The sequence below is a fragment of the Mirounga angustirostris genome, unplaced genomic scaffold (genome assembly GCF_029215605.1).
Source record: "Mirounga angustirostris isolate CCGP_5_RB_7025 unplaced genomic scaffold, mMirAng1.0.hap1 SCAF_6, whole genome shotgun sequence".
In the NCBI taxonomy this organism is placed as follows: Eukaryota; Metazoa; Chordata; class Mammalia; order Carnivora; family Phocidae; genus Mirounga; species Mirounga angustirostris.
Genome location: NW_026991714.1, coordinates 58,184,578 through 58,204,564, shown reverse-complemented (window position 1 = coordinate 58,204,564; position 19,987 = coordinate 58,184,578). Strand labels below are relative to the sequence as shown.

The window sequence follows — 19,987 nt, the reverse complement described above, 5'->3', positions numbered from 1 at the left end:
ATATTTCATGTTGCATTTTTGCATTTTTGTGCTTTTTATTGATGATTTCACAGTTTAAAATGTCCCCAGGTATCATGCTGAAATACTATCTCGTGTTCCTAAGCACAAAAGCCTGGGATGTTTCTTACGGAGAAAAAATGTTAGATAAGCTTCATTTAGGCATGCATTATAATGCTCTTGGCCATGAGTTCAATGTTAATGAAGCAACAGTATATATTAAATAAGGTCTTTAAACAGAAACATTATAAAACAATGCTGTGTATTGACTGATTGAGGAAAATGTTGTGGCAAGAGGGTCAAAGGAACCTAACCACTTATTTCCCTAGGAGCAGTAATTCAGTACTTGTTAGTTCAGTGTTGGCAGTGACTTATCAGGAACGATGAGAGTCAACTATATGCTATTATATATGTGATTTTCTATTTGATGACGTACACACATAATACATGCACATGTATATATATATGGTCTATATTCAGGTTTTCTCGTTTGTTTATAGGGTTCTTTGTCACTGCCATGCCTCTTTCAATCCAAGCTCCATCCATCATTTCATGTAGTTGTCATATTTCCTTAGTCTCTTTTAGGATAGTTCATTCAACTTTTTGGTCTTTCATGATATTAATATATTAGTTGTTTTACTGTTACATTAATATAGAAGAACAATTGTTATATAGAATGTCTCAATTTGGATTTGTCTGATTGTTTCTTCATGAATAGATTAAAATTAAAAACATTTTAGCTAAGAATTCTCCACAGGTGACATTGTGGTACATGATATTAGTTTGTCCCCTTACTGGTAATGTTAAGTTTGATCTCTTCATTGTGTAGGTATGTTTACCCTTTACAATTAATAAGCTGTTTGTGAAGTGGTATGTTGAGACTGTGAATATTCTCTTTCATAACACTCTTTCTTACATTGGTTTCAGTGTTGTTTCTTGCCTTAACCAGTTGTTAAAATGTAGTTACAAAATAGTGATTTTTAATTGTCATTCCTTTTACACTTATTAATTGACATTACTTTGTAAATAAGAGCATTTCCTTTGTCCCTACCACCTTTGTGAAAATATCACTTCGGGATTATAGATTTTTTTAAATTCAATATATTATAGTTTATTACTGATAATACTTTTTGATGTTTAGATTATCCCAATTGTTCGGTGGGACATTTAAAGCCAACTTTGTCTATGTTTTGACGTTTTTTTTTTTTTTTGAGCACAATTTTTAAAGCACACCAGATTCCCACTGCATTAAATTCTCATTGTACATACATTGTGGGGATGTACCATAATTTATTCAATAAGTCTCCTGTGCTTTGCTGTTATGAATAGCTCATTAAATAATTTTGTGCATTTTTTCTTGTATTGTTGGAGGTGTATCTTAAGGGTAAATTCCTAGAAATAGACTTGTCTGGTCAATGGATAAATGTGTGTGTGATTTTGTGGAGTATGGCTAAATTCCTCTCCATTAGTCTTGTACCATCTAGTTCTCCCACCAGAAATGGTAAAGAGCCTGTTTCCCCATAGGATCACTTACATAGTGTGTTGTCGAACTTGAATTTTTGCCAATCTGAAAAGTGAGAATTAGTTTCTCACTGTAGCTTCAATTTGCATTTCCCTTATCAACAAAGTTGGATATTTTCTCACATTCTTAAAGGTCCTTTGTATATCTTTTTGTGGACTATGTTTTCAGATCTTTCGCCCATTCAATTAAAAAACCCAGGTTTTCATGAGAGACGATGGACTCTGAAAAACAGAGTTCTAGAGGGGAGGGGGGTGGGAGGATGGGTTAGCCTGGTGGTGGGTATTGAGGAGGGCACGTTCTGCATGGAGCACTGGGTGTTATGCACAAACAATGAATCATAGAACACTTCATCTAAAACTAATGATGTAATGTATGGGGATTAACATAAGAATTAAAAAAAAAAAAAACCCAGGTTTTGTTAAGTTTCTTTCTGTCAATTTTTAAGCACTATTAGGGAAATTTGTTCTTTATCTTCACTATATGTTGCAAATATTTACATATTTAAACTTTATTTCTGTCACAGGAATTCTAGTCTTTATTTTTAAAGATTTTATTTATTTGAGAGAGAGCACAAGCAAGAGAGCACAAGCAGGGGGTAGTGGCAGAGGGAGAGGGAGAAGCAGACTTCCCCTGATCAGGGAGCCCAACGCAGGGCTCGATCCCAGGACCTTGAGATCATGACCTGAGTGGAAGTCAGATGCTTAGCTGACTGAGCCACCCAGGTGCCCCACAGTCTTGAAACATAATTAAGGAAGGAGATGTTGGGACTTCTGCTGTAGTTTCATCTTTCATTTCATGATTCATTTAAATTCAGTTTATTTTTATTTTTTTATCCTGGAAGGGAATAACTAAAAATCATCTAGTAAACAGTTTCAAAAGTCAGTCAGAGGGGCGCCTGGGTGGCTCAGCCGGTTACGTGGCTACTTTTGGCTCAGGTCATAATCTCAGGGTCCTGGGTTCGAGCCCCACATCGGGCTCCCTGCTCAGTGGAGAGCCTGCTTCTCCCTCTCCTTCTGCCACTACCCCTGCTTGTGTTCTCTCGCTTGCACTCTCTCTCTCTCTCAGATAAATAAATCAAATCTTAAAAAAAAAAAAAGGTAGGTCAGGATAGTAATTTCTTTCTCCATGCCCCTGTACCTACTCTCCAATCTTAAAAGTAACTTGTTTAAAGTTGATTACCTGAGAAATGCAGGAAAATACTTTTAAGATAATGAAAATCATCTTCTTTGTCTCTATTTCTCTCTCCCCTTATATATAATAGTCCTTTGTTATTTACTGAGATCTTATAAATGAGTCAGATATACCAAATAGGTGGAAATACGTATATTTAATTTTCACAGCACTGTTCCTATTGATGGTACTTACTCTTCTTCACATCTCATAGAGAAAATATGTGAGATTCTGATTTTTTAAAAATTATATTAATTTGAAATCAAATGATAATTTTTTATTGAGATAATAAGAATGTTAATGAGAATTTATTCCTGGCTATGATTATATTAAATGTGAATGTTTCTTTCTAGGAAATAATAAATTACCAAGAACAACTTTCTCTGTGTTTTAGGTTTTGACGACAATTCGTTCAGGGCACCGAGCAAATATATTTAGTGCAAAGTTCTTACCGTGCACGAATGATAAGCAGATTGTATCCTGCTCTGGGGATGGAGTAATATTTTATACTAATGTTGAGCAAGATGCAGAAACCAACAGACAATGCCAATTTACGTGCCATTATGGAACTACCTATGAGGTACAGTATTACTATGATTTTATATATATATACACATACACATACATATGTAAGTGTGTTTTTATATAAGTATGTATGTGTAGATTTGTGTATGTACACTCTCATGCATATGTAGGCAGAGAAATTATCGACAGACTATCTAGATTTCAGTAAAGTACTTGAGAAACTGTTATCTTGATAGGCTTGTGAATAAAATTAAGAAATAAAATATAATAGTAATAGGATTTGTAATTGCAAACAGATGTCAGCCTTTAAAAATACTTCTGTTACTGTGCTACAAGCCTGTATACTAGGCTTTAACCTCTTAAACACTTTATCACCGTCTTATAGAAAGTCATTGATGGCATGCTTATCAAATGGAAAGCAGGAAGAACGCTAGTACACTAGGCAAAAGAATCAGATTCCTAAAGGACATTAATAAGCGCAAGACCTGAGTTGAATTAAATGAGGTGAAATGAATTTAAGACTCAATTATACTACTTAACTTGGTTCAGAAAAATTGCTTACTCTTCAGAATATTCTTTTAAAATCTTTTCATGTCATTTCTTTGCATCAAATCATTCATCGGTTCCCCATTATTTGTGTTAACCTGGTGTATCTTTGTCTATGATTTGCGTTTCATTTCTCTGGTAACCTCATGTTTTGGTGTGTACTTACAAAAACAGTATATAGCTGCATTTTATTTTCTCATCCATTTTCACAATTTTGGCTTTGAACTGGAGATTTTAGTCAATTTATATTTATTGTAATGATATATTTGGATCTATTCATTTATCTTACTGTTTGCTGTTTGTGTTTTGTTTTTTTTTTTTAATTTCCTCTATACATCTCCCCTCGTCTTTTTGCCTTCCTTTAAAATTGCTTGAAGATTTTGCTTTTTGTCTGTTTTGTTTCTGCTACTTGCTTGGAAGATAGACATTCACGTTTTAGAAGAATTAACAAAGACTAAAATCAATAAATACCTTTACCCTTCTCCTGAATAAAACACCTTAGAACATTCTAATCTCTTCATCCCTTGTCCAATTTTATATGCTTATATTGTTCTGAAATTAGTTATATCTTTTCTCCCATAAATTAAATATTATCATTGTCTCATTAGTTAGTATTTGTTTAGATTTACCTACATATTTACCAATACCTTTGGCTCTTCTACCACAGATTCTCCATATAGGGTCATTGTGTACCTAAAGTACATTCTTTCCAGTTCGTTTAGTGAGAGCTTGTTAATAGAAACAGTTTTCATTTCCAATTATCCTTTTATTTTCTTCATTTCTTTCTTCCCTTTTCATCTCTTTCCAGAAAATGAAGAATTTTATACCAATTCGTCAAAGGTAGTTTTGCTGGATATTTGCTGGATATCTAGTTTGATAGTTATTTTATTTCAGATGATATTCTACTGGGTTCTCACTTTATTGTTGAAGTTGAGAACTCAGTCATCAGTCTAACTGTGGTTTCTTTATAGTTAATCTGTCTCTCTTCCTTGGCTGCTTTTAATTGTATTTTTCTTTGCTGTTTTTTTTCCTTCATTAATATCACCAAATTGTAGTTAGGTTTGGATTTCCTTTTTATTTGTCATATTTGGAATTTATTGATGTTTTTGGTCTGAGAAATTGGCATCTTGGAAAAATGTGGGAAGTTTGCAATCAATAGGTCTTTGGTTATTCTTTACCTTCTCCATTTTTTTCTCCTGGAATTCTGATTAGATGTATGTTGACTTTATTCCATCTATCATTAAACTTTGTTTTTTTTTAATTGAAGTACAAAGCATGCAGGAAAAGTACATAAATCCTAAGTATATAGCTTAATAAATTATCACAAAGTAAATCTATTCATGTAACAACTATCTAGGTCAAAAAATATAAAAGCATTAAGTATCCCGGAAGCCCCCTCATTCTGACTTATAGTAATTTGTGAAATTCATCCATGCTGGGTGCAACTATAATTTGTTCATTTTCATTGCTGTATAGCATTCCATTGTGTGAATGTACCATGACTGATTGATCTCTTCTACTGTTGATGAAAATTTTAAATTTGATTTCCCATTTGGAGGAACATTCCTTTACATGACTCTAAGTACATAAATGCATGTACTTCTTTGGGTATATACTAGAAGTAAACTTGCTTGGTCATAGGACACATATTTGTTTATTTTAGAGATATTACCAAATAATTTTCAAAAATAATTGTAACAACTTATATTCCTGCCAGTAGTATATAAGAGTTCCTATTGTTGCTCATCTTTGCCAGCAAAGAAGATGGTATTATTAATCTCTAATTTTGGCAACTTATATAGTGTCATCTTATCATTTCAAATGCCTTTCCCTGTTGATGCTGCTGATGTTGTACATTTCTTCATATGTTTATTGGTTATTTGGATATATTCTTTTGTCAGATGCCTATTCAGATGTCTTTCCTAATCTTTCCATTGGATTTGTCATCTTATTTCGTTTTCGATTTATAGGAATTTCTTAATGTCTTCTGCATATGAACCTGTCTTTTCCTACTCTGTGGTTATATTTTCACTCTCCTAATGGTGTCTTTGGATGAACAAATGTTTGTCTAATATATTGGTCTTTTCCTTTATTATTAGTGCTTTCTGCATCCTGGTCAAAATATTTTTTCTTATCTCGAGATTATGGAGATATTCTTCTATTTTCTCTTTTAAAAAGTTTATTGTTTTGTCTTTGCATTTAGATCTTATAATTCACCTGTATTTGATTTTTGTGATAGTATGAAGTCAGAGTAAACTTTTTTTTCTCCATATGGATTTAAAAAAATTTTTTTTTAGTATGTTATGTTAAGTCACCATACATTACATCGTTAGTTTTTGATGTAGAGTTCCATGATTCATTGTTTGCATATAACACCCAGTGCTCCATTCAATACGTGCCCTCCTTAATACCCATCACCGGGCTAACCCATCCTCCCACCCCCTCCCCTCTAAAACCCTCAGTTTGTTTCTCAGAGTCCATAGTCTCTCATGGTTTGTCTCCCCCTCCGATTCCCCCCCCTTCATTTTTCCCTTCCTACTATCTTCTTTCTTTTTTTTTTTTTTTAACACATGATGTACTATTTGTTTCAGAGGTACAGGTCTGTGATTCATCAGTCTTACATAATTCACAGCGCTCACCATAGCACATACCCTCCCCAACGTCCATCACCCAGCCACCCCATCCCTCCCACCCCCCCACCACTCCAGCAACCCTCAGTTTGTTTCCTGAGGTTAAGAATTCCTCATATCAGATCATATGATAATTGTCTTTCTCTGATTGACTTATTTCGCTTAGCATAATACCCTCTAGTTCCATCCAGGTCGTTGCAAATGGCAAGAGTTCATTTTTTTTTGATGATTGCATAATATTCCATTGTATATATATATGACATCTTCTTGATCCATTCATCTGTTGATGGACATCTTGGCTCTTTCCACAGTTTGGCTATTGTGGACATTGCTGCTATAAACATCGGGGTGCACGTACCCCTTTGGATCCCTACATTTGTATCTTTAGGGTAAATACCCAGTAGTGCAGTTGCTGGGTTGTAGGGTAGCTCTATTTTCAACTTTTTGAGGAACCTCCATACTGTTTTCCAGAGTGGCTGTACCAGCTTGCATTCCCACCAGCAGTATAGGAGGGTTCCCCTTTCTCCACATCCTCGCCAACATCTGTCGTTTCCTGACTTGTTAATTTTGGCCATTCTGACTGGTGTGAGGTGGTATCTCATTGAGGTTTTGATTTGGATTTCCCTGATGCCAAGCAATGTTGAGTACTTCTTCATGTGTCTGTTGGCCATTTGGATGTCTTCTTTGGAAAAATGTCTGTTCCTGTCTTCTGCCCATTTCTTGATTGGATCATTTGTTCTTTGGGTGTTGAGTTTGATAAGTTCTTTATAGATTTTGGATACTAGCCCTTTATCTGATATGTCATTTGCAAATATCTTCTCCCATTCTGTCGGTTGTCTTTTGGTTTTGTTGACTGTTTCTTTTGCTGTGCAAAAGCTTTTTATCTTGATGAAGTCCCAATAGTTCATTTTTGCCCTTGCTTCCCTTGCCTTTGGCGATGTTTCTAGGAAGAAGTTGCTGCGGCTGAGGTCAAAGAGGTTGCTGCCTGTGTTCTCCTTTAGGATTTTGATGGACTCCTGTCTCACATTTAGGTCTTTCAGCCATTTTGAGTCTATTTTTGTGTGTGGTGTAAGGAAATGGTCCAGTTTCATTCTTCTGCATGTGGCTATCCAATTTTCCCAACACCATTTGTTGAAGAGACTATCTTTTTTCCATTGGACATTCTTTCCTGTTTTGTCGAAGATGAGTTGACCATAGAGTTGAGGGTCCATTTCTGGGCTCTCTATTCTGTTCCATTGATCTATGTGTCTGTTTTTGTGCCAGTACCATACTGTCTTGGTGATGACAGCTTTGTAATAGAGCTGGAAGTCCGGAATTGTGATGCCGCCAGCTTTGCTTTTCTTTTTCAACATTCCTCTGGCTATTCGGGGTCTTTTCTGGTTCCATACAAATTTTAGGATTATTTGTTCCATTTCTTTGAAAAAAGTTGATGGTATTTTGATAGGGATTGCATTAAATATGTAGATTGCTCTAGGTAGCATAGACATTTTCACAATATTTGTTCTTCCAGTCCATGAGCATGGAACATTTTTCCATTTCTTTGTGTCTTCCTCAGTTTCTTTCATGAGTATTCTAGTTTTCTGAGTCCAGATTCTTTGCCTCTGGTTAGATTTGTTCCTAGGTATCTTATGGTTTTGGGTGCAATTGTAAATGGGATCGACTCTTTAATTTCTCTTTCTTCTGTCTTGGTGGTAGTGTATAGAAATGCAACTGATTTCTGTGCATTGATTTTATATCCTGTCTGTATGGATTTTTGTATTAACATAATTTACTTCTTGGAAAATTAAATCAGAATCCCAAATAGCATACAAAGCGGCATTCTCTATAAGGACATTTTAACAGTATATACCCATTTGCCAAAGGTGTTTTTTGCTGAATACATATACACTGTAGTTGGAATATTTTTTCAAAACTGAAACTCTATCCATTCAACAGTTCTGCTATTCCTCTTCCCCTCTCCCCTTGGAACCTCCATTTTTGTTTCTGAGTTTGATTATTTTAGATACCTCATATAAGTACAATCATGCAGTATTTGTATTTTTGTGACTGGTTTATTTTAGTTAGCATAATGTCCTCAAGGTTCATCCATGTCAATCTATGGCAGGATTTGCTTCTTTTCTAAGGCTTAATTCTCTCCCATTGTATATATATACACCATACAATCCGTTTACTTGTCAATGGACATTTGGGCTGCTTCCACCTCTTGGTTATTGTGAATAATGCTGCAATGAACATTGGGGTGCAAATATCTCTTTGGGATCCTGTTTTACATTTTTTGGATGTATATACCCAGAAGTAGGTTTGCTGGATCATATAATTCTATTTTTAATTTTTTAAAAAGATTTATTTATTTTAGGGAGGGAGCGAGCACGAGCACAAGGGGGAGAGGCAGAGGGGAAAGGAAAGAATTTCAAGCAGACTCCCTGCCAAGCTTCGAGTCTGACACAGGACTTGATCCCATGACATTGAGATCACATCCCAAGCCAAAATCAAAAGTTGGACGTTCCACAGACTGAGCCACCCAGGTGCCCCTTATTTTTTAAGGATCCTCCTTTACTGTTTTCCATAGTGGCTGTTCCATTTTACATTACCAACAACAGTGCATAAGGGTTCCAATTTTTACACATTCTTGTCAACATTTGTGATTTATTTATTTATTTTTTCAAGAGTGACCATCTTAATGGGTGTGAGGAGGTACCTCATTGTGGTTTTGATTCACATTCCTTAATAATTAGGGATGTTGAGTATCTCTTTTTGTGCTTCTTGGTCATTTGTATATCTTTTTTGGAGAAATGTCTGTTGAAGTCCTTTGCCCATTTTAAATTGGATTGCTTTTTTGTTCTTGTTGAGTTGAAGGGGTTCTTTATATATTTCGGGTATTAATGCCTTATCGATACAGAGTTTGCATGTTCTCCCATTCCATATATTTGTTGAAGATAGCTATTGTAAATGGGATTGTTTTCTTACTTTTCTTTTCAGATTGTTCATGGTTAGTGTATAGAAAAAACTCTTTTTTGTGTGTTGATTTTTGTAACCTGCAGCTTTGCTGTATTCATTTATTCTAACAGTATTTTGTATTGGAATCTTTAGCATTTTCTACATGTAGGATCATATCATCTGCAAACAAGTAATTTTACCTTTTCCTTTCTAATTTCAATGCCTTTTTTTTTCCTTGCCTGATTGCTCTAGCTAGAACTTCAATACTGTATTGAATAGACATGATGAGAGGGGGCATTCATGCCTTATTCCTGATCTTAGTGAATAAGCTTTCAGTGTTTCACCATTGAATATGATGTTAACTGTGAGATTCTATATATGGTCTTTATTAGATTGAGGTAATTTCCTTCACAATAAAAACTCTCAACAAACTAGGAATGGATAAATTCAGGGCAAACTAATACAATTATTGTATTTTCCAATCAATGAGGATGATCTATTTTTGTATTTACTAAGGTTTTTAATTTCTCTCACTAATATTTTATAATTTTTAATGTGGCATTACTGTACAAATTTCCTTAAAATTTTTTAAGTATTTGATATTTTAGTACTATTGTAAATTTATCTTTTTTTAGTTTTTAAATGTTACTGTATAAAAAATATAATTTTGTAATGTATAAAAAATACAATTGACTATAATATTTTAAAACTAGCTATCTTTTTATTCACTTATTAATTTTCATAATTCAACTATAGATTCTTGTGGATTTTCTATCTACACAGTCATATCTTTTTTGCATTATGACATTTTTCTTTATTTTCAACTTATATACCTTTTGCTTCTTTTTCTTGACTTACTGCACTGGTTAGTACCTCAAATGTAATCTTTAAATGAAATGTTGATAGCAGATTGCCTTTCTTAGTTCCTGATCTCACAGGGAAAGGTTTTCCCACTTTCCCATTAGATCTCATATTTGCAAAAGTATTTCATAGATGCTTTTTTATCAGATTAAGGAAATTCCCTTCTGTTCCTAATCCCTTCTGAATGGATGTTGAATTTAGAAAGTTCTTTATTGATGTTTAATTGACATATCACAAACTGCATACATTTAAAATACACAGTTTGGTAAGTTTTGACAATTTATTGTCCCTTGAAATCATTTCCATAGTCAAGATAATGGATATATCCATTATATCCAAGAATTTCCTTATTCCCTTTTTTCTTCCCTCTCTCTTGTCCTTACTTACCCCCACATCCTTGGGAAATGATTGATCTTTTAATTACTGTAGATTCGTTTATATTTTTTGTGGAATTATATATGAATGAGATTATATAATCAAAGTATATGTATTCTTCCTTTGGTCTGATTTTTTTCACTTAGCATAATACTCATGTTTGAGATTCATTCATGTTGTTTAGAGTATCAATAACTAACTTTTTCTTTCTGAGTTGTATTCCTTTATAGAGATACATCACAGTTTCTTTATATTTCATCTTTGGATAAATATTTGGGTTGTTTCTAGTTTTGGGCTTTTACAAATAAAGCTATTTTGAATATTTGTATAAATGGGGGCGCCTGGGTGGCTCAGTTGGTTAAGCGACTGCCTTCGGCTCAGGTCATGATCCTGGAGTCCCAGGATCGAGTCCCGCATCGGGCTCCCTGTTCCGCAGGGAGTCTGCTTCTCCCTCTGCCCTCTTCCCTCTCGTGCTCTCTGTCTCTCATTCTCTCTCTCTCAAATAAATAAATACAATCTTTAAAAAAAAAAAATATTTGTATAAATGTCTTTGTATGGACATGTACTTTCATTTCTCTTTGGTAAACACCTAGGAATGGTATGACTGAGTTATATTAGAAGTATAAGTGTAACTTTTTAAGAAACTGCTGTACTGTTTTCCAGAGTGGTTGTATCATTTTACATGCAGTGTCTGACAGTGCCTGACAGTTCCAGTTGTTCTGCATCCTTTTAACACTTGCTATGGTCAATCTTTTTTATTTTAGATATCCTAATAGATATATAATGGAATCTCTTATGTTATTAACTTTCATTTCCCCATTATCTAATGATGTTGAGCATACTTTTTATGTGCTTGTTTATCATCTTTATATATTTGGTGAATTGTCTGTTTTGAGGGATTATTTCTCATTATTGAGTTTTGAGGGATTTTTAAAATATGTTTTGGGTATTTTTCAGGTATTGATTTATAATTTTTTCCTTCTAGTCAGTGGCTTGTCTTCTCATATTCTTAATGTCCTTCCAAAAGAGGTTCTTAATTTTCAGGAAGCCCATTTTATCAAAGTTCTTTGTTTTTATGGACCAATGTTATATCTAAAAATCTTTGTTTAACCAAAAGTCACAAAGATTTTTTCCTAGAAGTTTTATAGTTTTATGTTTTACACTTAGATCAATGATCCATGTTGTGTTAATTTTTTTTACCCTTTATTATTTTTATTTTATTTTATTATGTTAATCACCATATATCATTAGTTTTTCATGTTGTGTTAATTTTTTTTTAAAAGTTTTTTATTCATTTATTTGACACAGAGAGCAAGAGAGAGAGAGAGAGAGACAGAGAGCAAGCACAAGCAGGGGGAATGGCAGGCAGAGGGAGAAGCAGGCTCCCCACTGAGCAAGGAGCCCAATATGGGGCTCAATCCCAGAACCCTGAGATCATGATCTGAGCCGAAGGCAGCCGCTTAACCAACTGAGCCACCCAGGCGCCCCTGTTGTGTTAATTTTTAAAGAAAGTATGAAGTACTGCTTGAAAGTTCATTATTTTGCATATGGATATCCAGTTTTCTGACACTGTTCTTTCTCCACTGAATTTTCTTTGCACCATCATAAATCATTTGGCCATATGTATTTTCATCTATTTTTGGTCAGTACCTATTCTTTTCCAGTGATTATCATTAAGCCTCTATCACACTATTTTAATTACTATAGCTTTATAGTAACTCTTGAAGCCAGTACTATAAGTCCTTTGTTCTTCTTTTGCAACATTACTGAAGGTATTTTAGGTCTTTTGTATTTCCACATGAATTTGATAATCAAATTGTCATTTGTACCAAAAATCTTTCTGGAATTTATTTGAAATCTATGTATCAATTTAGGGAGAATTGACAATATTAAATCTCCCAATCCATGAACACAGTTTATCTCCTGTTATTTAGGACTTTAATTTTATTCAGTAATGTTTTATAATTTTCAGTGTTATATGTCTTATATATCCTTAAGCATTTTATATTTTTCATGTTATTGTAAATGTTATTATTTTTAAATTTTCAATTTCTAATGGTTTTGTAGCTAGTATATAGACATACAATTGATTTTTATGTACTGACCTTGTATCCTGCAATGTTTCTAAATTCACTTATTCTAATAAATATTTTAAAATTAATTACATAGGATTTTCTTCTTAGATGATCAAATTGTCTATGAATATAAAAACAATTTTACTTCTTTATTCTTTATTTTATTTTATAAAATAATAGTAATGTCTTTCAAAGCCGTCTGTTTAAAAGTTTAATAGCATTGCCTGTGCTTTCGTTTTCATCTACAGATTATGACTGTACCCAATGACCCATATACTTTTCTCTCTTGTGGTGAAGATGGAACTGTTCGGTGGTTTGATACACGCATCAAAACTAGCTGCACAAAAGAAGATTGCAAAGATGTAAGTATTAAATTTTTATATAAATGACAAAAAATTAAGATTATAATTAAAATTGGACAGTAAGTTATCTCTGGGTTATAAGCTTATGGGTGAATTTGATTGTATTAAATTTTGCTGATCTAGCGTAATTACTCAGTGTTTTAGTCTTATATTTGGGAGTGATTTTTATTTTTTCTCTTCAAAATGCAATTTGCATTACTCAAATACTGTTTTTTCAACCGCTAATTAAATTTATATTTCTGTATTTTTTATTTTGATTGGTTTATAAGGAAAATGTACAATATTGTATTAGAAGTCAGTGTTGAAGTTGTGTAGCAAACTGTAAAGAAAAAAAGAATTTCCCTTAGAGGAATAAACTGCCGAGGAGGAATATTGACTGAGTTTATTTATTTTGGCCTCACAGAAGCTGAATTTGTTGGAAACACTGATAGAAATCTGAAAAATAAAAGAAAACCATGTTGTTTTCCCTTCTCATTATCATACTGAGTTAGGATTTCTGAAAAAGGTTATTTTCTTCTAAATAGAAGGGAAATGTTTAAATGTTAAAATATTTCAATGTTTTAAATCTTTAGAGTAACCTCTCTATGGCAATGCTGTGTGTAACTGGTGTTGTTTTATCTTTTATAGGATATTTTAATTAACTGCCGACGTGCTGCCACATCTGTAGCTATTTGTCCACCAATACCATATTATCTTGCTGTTGGTTGTTCAGATAGCTCAGTACGAATATATGATCGGCGAATGCTGGGCACAAGAGCCACAGGTGAAAAGCTGTATATTAGAGAAAATACATAATTCTGTCAGTTCAGAGAATAAATCTTATGACATATTTGCAGTTCAAAAATTTCATTAGTTTCGGGCGCCTGGGTGACTCAGTTGGTTAAGCGACTGCCTTCGGCTCAGGTCATGATCCTGGAGTCCCTGGATCGAGTCCCGCATCGGGCTCCCTGCTCTGCAGGGAGTCTGCTTCTCCCTCTGACCCTCCCCCCTCTCATGTGCTCTCTCTCATTCTCTCCCTCTCTCAAATAAATAAATAAAATCTTTAAAAAAAAAAAATTTCATTAGTTTCATAAAATTCAGTAAATATTTAAAATAAATTCAGTAAGTATTTAAACAATATGGATTATTATAAGAAATAGCATTTTACTAGGGCACCTGGGTATCTCAGTTAAGCATCTGACTTTTTTTTTTTTAAGATTTTATTTATTTATTATGTCAAAGAGAGAGAGAGAGCACAAGCAGGGAGCAGCAGACAGAGGGAGAAGCAGGCTCCCCACTGAGCAAGGAGCCTGATGCAGGACCTGATCCAAAGGGTGACGCTTAACTGACTGAGCCACCCAGGTGTCCCAAGAATCTGACTCTTGATCTCGGCTCAGGTCTTGATCTCAGGGTTGTGAGTTCAAGCCCGAGTTGGACTCCATGCTGGGCATGTAGCATACATACATAAAAATAGCATTTTACCAAGTTTTTATGGCCCTATCAAGGTGATACTTTTGTAGTTTATCACTTTAAAAAGTTGTGACAGTTGATGTATTAGTTTCCTAGGGCTGTCATAATAAATTACCACAAATTGGGTGGCTTAAGATAACAGAAATTGATTCTCACATTTCTGGGGGTTAGATGTCTAAAATCAGGGTGTTACAGGTTTTCTGTTGGCAGCTCTCAGGAAGACTCTTGCATGCTTCTCTCCTAGCTTCTGGTGGTTGCTGGCAGTTTTGGCTTTTAATTAATTAATTATTATTTTAAAATTTATTTTAAAAAAAGATTTATTTATTAGAGAGAGAGAGCACAGAGGGAGAGTGAGAAGGAGAAGTAGACTCCCCGCTGAGCAGAGAGCTCAACGTAAGGCTCGATCCCAGGACCTTGAGATCAGGGCCCGAGCCAAAGGCAGATAGATGCCCAACCAACTTAGCCACTCAGGCACCCCCAGTTTTGGCTTTTAAATGTTTCCTTTCACTGTCTGCTTCCACAGGTACATGCCATCCTCCCCTGTATATATCTGAATCCACATTTTCCTCTTCTTATTAGGACACCAGTCATATTGGATCTAGGGCCCACCCTAGTGCAGTATGACCTTATTACATCTGCAGAGACCCTATTTCCTAATATTCCAGAATCATTCTGAGTTCCAGATGGACATGAACTTGGGGAGGGAGGGGACACTATCAGCTCACAACACTTGGCTTTCCTAATTTCTCTTTGTGGTAGAGAGGAAAGTTAGGGAAGAACAGTGACTTGGGTACCTGTTCATGTACAGCATTTGTTTATGCCCAGTTAAGTACTATTAGTGATGCTGCAGCACTGAAGTTGAATCTCTCTTGAACTCCTCATTTGCTCCTCCTCCATTAGGGGGTGAAACCACCTCTGAAATATTCAATTTAAAGCCAGCTTATTAGCATTTTCTCAGTAATGGAAGGCCAGGATTATATACCCATACACCCACCAAATATACATACATTTATACATCTTCACATGTTTTATATTGCTAAAAATAAAAGTGGATTTGGCCAGAAACTAACAATGTCAATCTCAGTGTCTATTTATTTCCAGTAAAAATAGACATAAATTATTGAAATGGGAAGACTAGGTTGGGGGTGCCTGGGTGGCTCAATCATTTTGGTCATCCAACTTTTGATTTCAGTTCACATCATGATCTCAGGGTCATGAGATCGAGCCCTGAGTTGGGCTCCACACTGGGCATGGAGATTCTCTCTCCCTCTCCCTCTGCCCTCCCCTCACTCATGTGCATACTCTCTCTCTTAAAAAGAAAAAAAAAAGATTAAAATAAAAAGGAAGACTAGATGTTTTATTGTTTTGTTTTTTGGAACTCTGAGAAATCTTATTGATTTGGATATGTGCTTTTAGGGGAAACAGTAGTAATATAAGATGAAATTATAGGCTAAATTATTCTTTTTCAACAGATGGGACACAATTGACATTTTGGGCAGGACAAGATCTCCTTGTGCAGTATTATACAGTTTTGTGAGACTCTTAGAATTTAGCATTCCCAGACGTCCAGGGGCACAAAATGCCAATTGGACCCCTCCCTATTATATTATATTGATGACTGCCAAAATTAATTAAAGTTGGAATACTGTCCCCACTCTGTTGTTTTATAAGAGGAAAATTTCACGACAATCAAAAATCTTTCAAAAACATAAGGGTGCCTGGCTGGCTCAGTCAGAAGAGTATGCACCTCTTGATCTCAGGGTCATGAATTCGAGCCCCACGTTGAATATAGAGATTACTAAGAAAAATAAATAAACTAAAAAAAAATTTTTTTAACCTAAAGCAAAAAGTAAATCATTTTAAAGGGAAAATGCACTATTTTATCTAGTATGCTAATAATAAATATAAGTTCACCTGTTTATATTATAAAAATTATATTATCTTCATTGGGTGAAAATTTTTGGAAGATGATTTAGTGTAACTATAATCACAAATCATTTTAATTGATTAAATAACTCCTATTTCTAATAAAACATTTATTAATCTGTAAAACATTTATATAATCTATGTAATTCCAGCCACTCAGGAAATTTTTTTTGGAGCTATGTAGTCTTTATACTATATTCTTTATTATTTTGTTATAAAATCAGACTGTTGAGAAAAGAGCCTCTTCTAGAAATAGAATATGATAGTTTGGAATTTATATTGCTACATTAAATCACATATCTCATAATTCGGATTAAGAGTTTTTAAAATGTTTTTCTTAAAAAATTTATACGACTTCCTGTTTTCTTATTTAGGGAATTATGCAGGTCGAGGAACTACTGGAATGGTTGCCCGTTTCATCCCTTCCCATCTTAATAATAAGTCCTGCAGGGTGACATCCCTGTGTTACAGTGAGGACGGCCAAGAGATTCTTGTTAGTTACTCTTCAGATTACATATATCTTTTTGACCCAAAAGATGATACAGCACGAGAACTTAAAACTCCTTCTGCAGAAGAAAGAAGAGAAGAGGTAAGTTGACCCAAAACCATATTCTTCATTCAGTTCAGAAAACACTAATTCAGTGACTCCTGAGGCCTGAAGGGCTTCAAAAACTAGAATTGATTTTCAAGGTATTTATAGTCTAGGTTTTGTAAAAGGACATGGAATATATGTGAAAGAACAGGGGCTAATAATTAAGGATAAGGCTCTAGAAAAAAGTGTTGTGAAATATTTTTAAAGAGAAAATATTTAATAGCAAAATGTTTCTTTAACTTTATGGATGCACAGCAGTAAGAAATATCAATAGTTCTACCAGTTGTAGAAAAAACAATTAAAATAATAAAAAGTGGGATGTATAAACTCCCAAGAGACTAAATGTTTATGTTTACACACCAGTAGGAGTATTATCTGTTACCATTTACTATTTCAAATGTGGACAGCAATCCCCTTCTCTCCTGATCATGCTTCTCTGTCACAGTTAAGAACTAGTAACCTACATCCCTAAGTGCATTTTACAAAATGCATATGAGTAAGTGAGAATAAGGTAAGTTAAAGTACACATACACACACACACACACACACATACACACACATAATGGGGAGAGGAGGGAATTGCTGTCCACATATGAATAGTAAATGGTAATAGGTAAAATCCTGTTGGTGAACATAAACATTTAGCCTTATTGAAGTATATATATCGCATTTCATATCTATTATATATAGATCCATATACACATAATATTATATATTGAAAATTAGGTGACTCTAAAATAGTGAACCATTGGGGCGCCTTGTAGGCTCAGTCAGTAGAGCATATGACTCTTGATCTTGGGGTTGTGGGTTCAAGTCCCACATAGTATAGGTATAGAGATTACTTAAAAATAAAATATTTAAAAAAATAAAGTAGCATACCATCTTCTTATTTACAAAAGGTAAAAACCAGAAATAATATATCCTTGAAGTATGCAGCAATAGAATAATATTTGTTTTAACCCATTTAGCTTCTTTCTCCAAAATATTTTTCACTTTGGCTTTTTTTTTTTAATGTCCTATGTTTAATCACTCTACTGTTTGGCTTGTAAATGTTTTTTAAATTACTGTTGCTTTATTAATTATTAGTGACTTTTTGGTATTGGACCAACTCCTATTAGTGAACATATTTTAAAGTTAATAAAGAACAACAATTTTCTAATTCCTGTGATATCCAAAAGTATATCCAGTTCTTATGATTGCATGTTTAGATGGCTATAAAATTAGGGGAAAATCAGGATAACTTTATAAATATTTTTTGGGATTTTAAATGTGCCAGTGTATTTTAAGTGAATTAGGATATTGACAAAGAAAAGGGTATGCTGGCTAATGAAAGCTATTTTGAGTTTATTGGTCTTACTGAGAACATGAGATCTGCTCTTTCATTTTGTTGCTGCTATGTAATTCCTCTTGAGATATGTGCTCTAGTGTACAGTCCAGCTCTGTGACTCTTACATAATGCAAGTCGGAAATGCAGAAGCAGTTTAAGTGGGCCAACCAACTTTTATACCATAGAGTACTTAGCCAAAATGTGTTTGCATCAGAGTGAATGAGGCTGAGTCATGATCACTTGGTTATATCCTAAATATGGTTTTCTTAGTATTCTTTGTTGAATTAACTAAATTAAGAAAAATAATTCTGAAAATGGATTAAAATTATAAAAATAAATCATGCTTAGTATAATAAACCAACCAATTCACAGGTGTATATAGAAGAAATTAGTAGTCTGTCCCCTTCTTAAGCTTACCACCTTTTCTTCAGTGTTTTATGCTAAATCCTTGACAGTAGTGTTCAGACACACTCAACTCACCAAATATTTATTGGGCACCTACTTACACTAGATCCTGTAGAAACTTAAGAAACTCAAGGATGACTGTGACAAAGACATGGCCTCTCACTCAGGAATTTACGGTTTAGTGGAAATAGAGATATAAATAAATGAATATGTAAAACTTAATAGAATTATATATAAGAGTTATGTTCTATATAAGTAGAGCAAAGGAAGGAATAACGTATTTTGATTAGAAATGTAAGAAATGATTGAACAGGATTTTAAGATATAAATCAGTTTCACGTAGTGATTTTTTTGTTTTAATGATATTTTTATATTTTAATAATTCTTAATAAATTCTTAATAAATATTTTTATATTTTCTTAATTCTTAATCCTCTAAGAATTTCTCTTTCATTTTTCCCTTTAGTATTTTTTTCTTACTCAATTTTTTTACTTCTCATTTTTCTTTATTTTTGTATTCCTTTTTTTTTTAAAGATTTTTATTTATTTATTTGACAGAGAGATATACAGAAGAGCACAAGCAGAAGGAGTGGCAGAGGGAGAGGGAGAAGCAGGCTTCCCACTGAGCAGGGAGCCCCATATGGGACTCGATCCCAGGACCCCGAGATCATGACCTGAGCCAAAGGCAGACACTTAACCATCTGAGCCACTCAGGCGCCCCCCCCCCTTTTTTTTAATTGTCTTTGCTGTCTTCCTTTTCCTCTAATATCTATTTGACATTTTCCCCACCTGCCCCACTACCATTATTGGACTACTTTGTTGAATCCAGTCTCTCATTTTCTCCTGTCCCCATGGTTTGTCCCGAAAATACATATCCCAGATCTGTAATACTACTTCCCATTCTGACTACCTCTACTACCCTGATCCAAGGCCTCACTGTCTGTCCTAGATTATTGTGGTAGCTTTTAACCAGTCCCCCTACTTTCACCCCCTAGCGCCACAGTCCTTTAGCTACATAGCAGCCCAGTGATCCTTTAAAACCAAGTCAAATTATGCTACTCTTCTGATCAACACTCCCAAGTGGCTCTCCATCTCCTCAAAGCAAAACTAAGATCCCAACAGTGGATTCAAGAGCTTATATCATGTGGTTCTGGTGACTTCTACTGTTTTCTCAGTACTTCTGTACTCTGCTCTGGCCACCTCTACTGACTTATTCAGGCAGCCTGAACATGCTTCTCCCTTATGGTTTTTGCATTTACTGCATATGAAATGATCTTCCCACATATCTG

The 19,987-nt window shown here is 34.3% G+C and overlaps 1 protein-coding gene across 8 annotated transcripts in view; it reads left to right on the top strand.

Annotated features, from left to right (window-relative positions):
• Positions 1-19,987, top strand: part of DCAF6 (DDB1 and CUL4 associated factor 6) — a 135,878-nt gene that overhangs the window by 39,784 nt on the left and 76,107 nt on the right. For all 8 annotated transcript variants that reach the window (XM_045877527.3, XM_064594372.1, XM_064594370.1 and 5 more), the window contains 4 exons: positions 3,084-3,269; positions 12,887-13,000; positions 13,628-13,763; positions 16,750-16,964. In XM_045877527.3, the coding sequence (XP_045733483.1) occupies positions 12,890-13,000; positions 13,628-13,763; positions 16,750-16,964 (462 nt within the window). In that variant the 5' untranslated portion in view covers positions 3,084-3,269; positions 12,887-12,889. The remainder of the gene's footprint in view (positions 1-3,083; positions 3,270-12,886; positions 13,001-13,627; positions 13,764-16,749; positions 16,965-19,987) is intronic.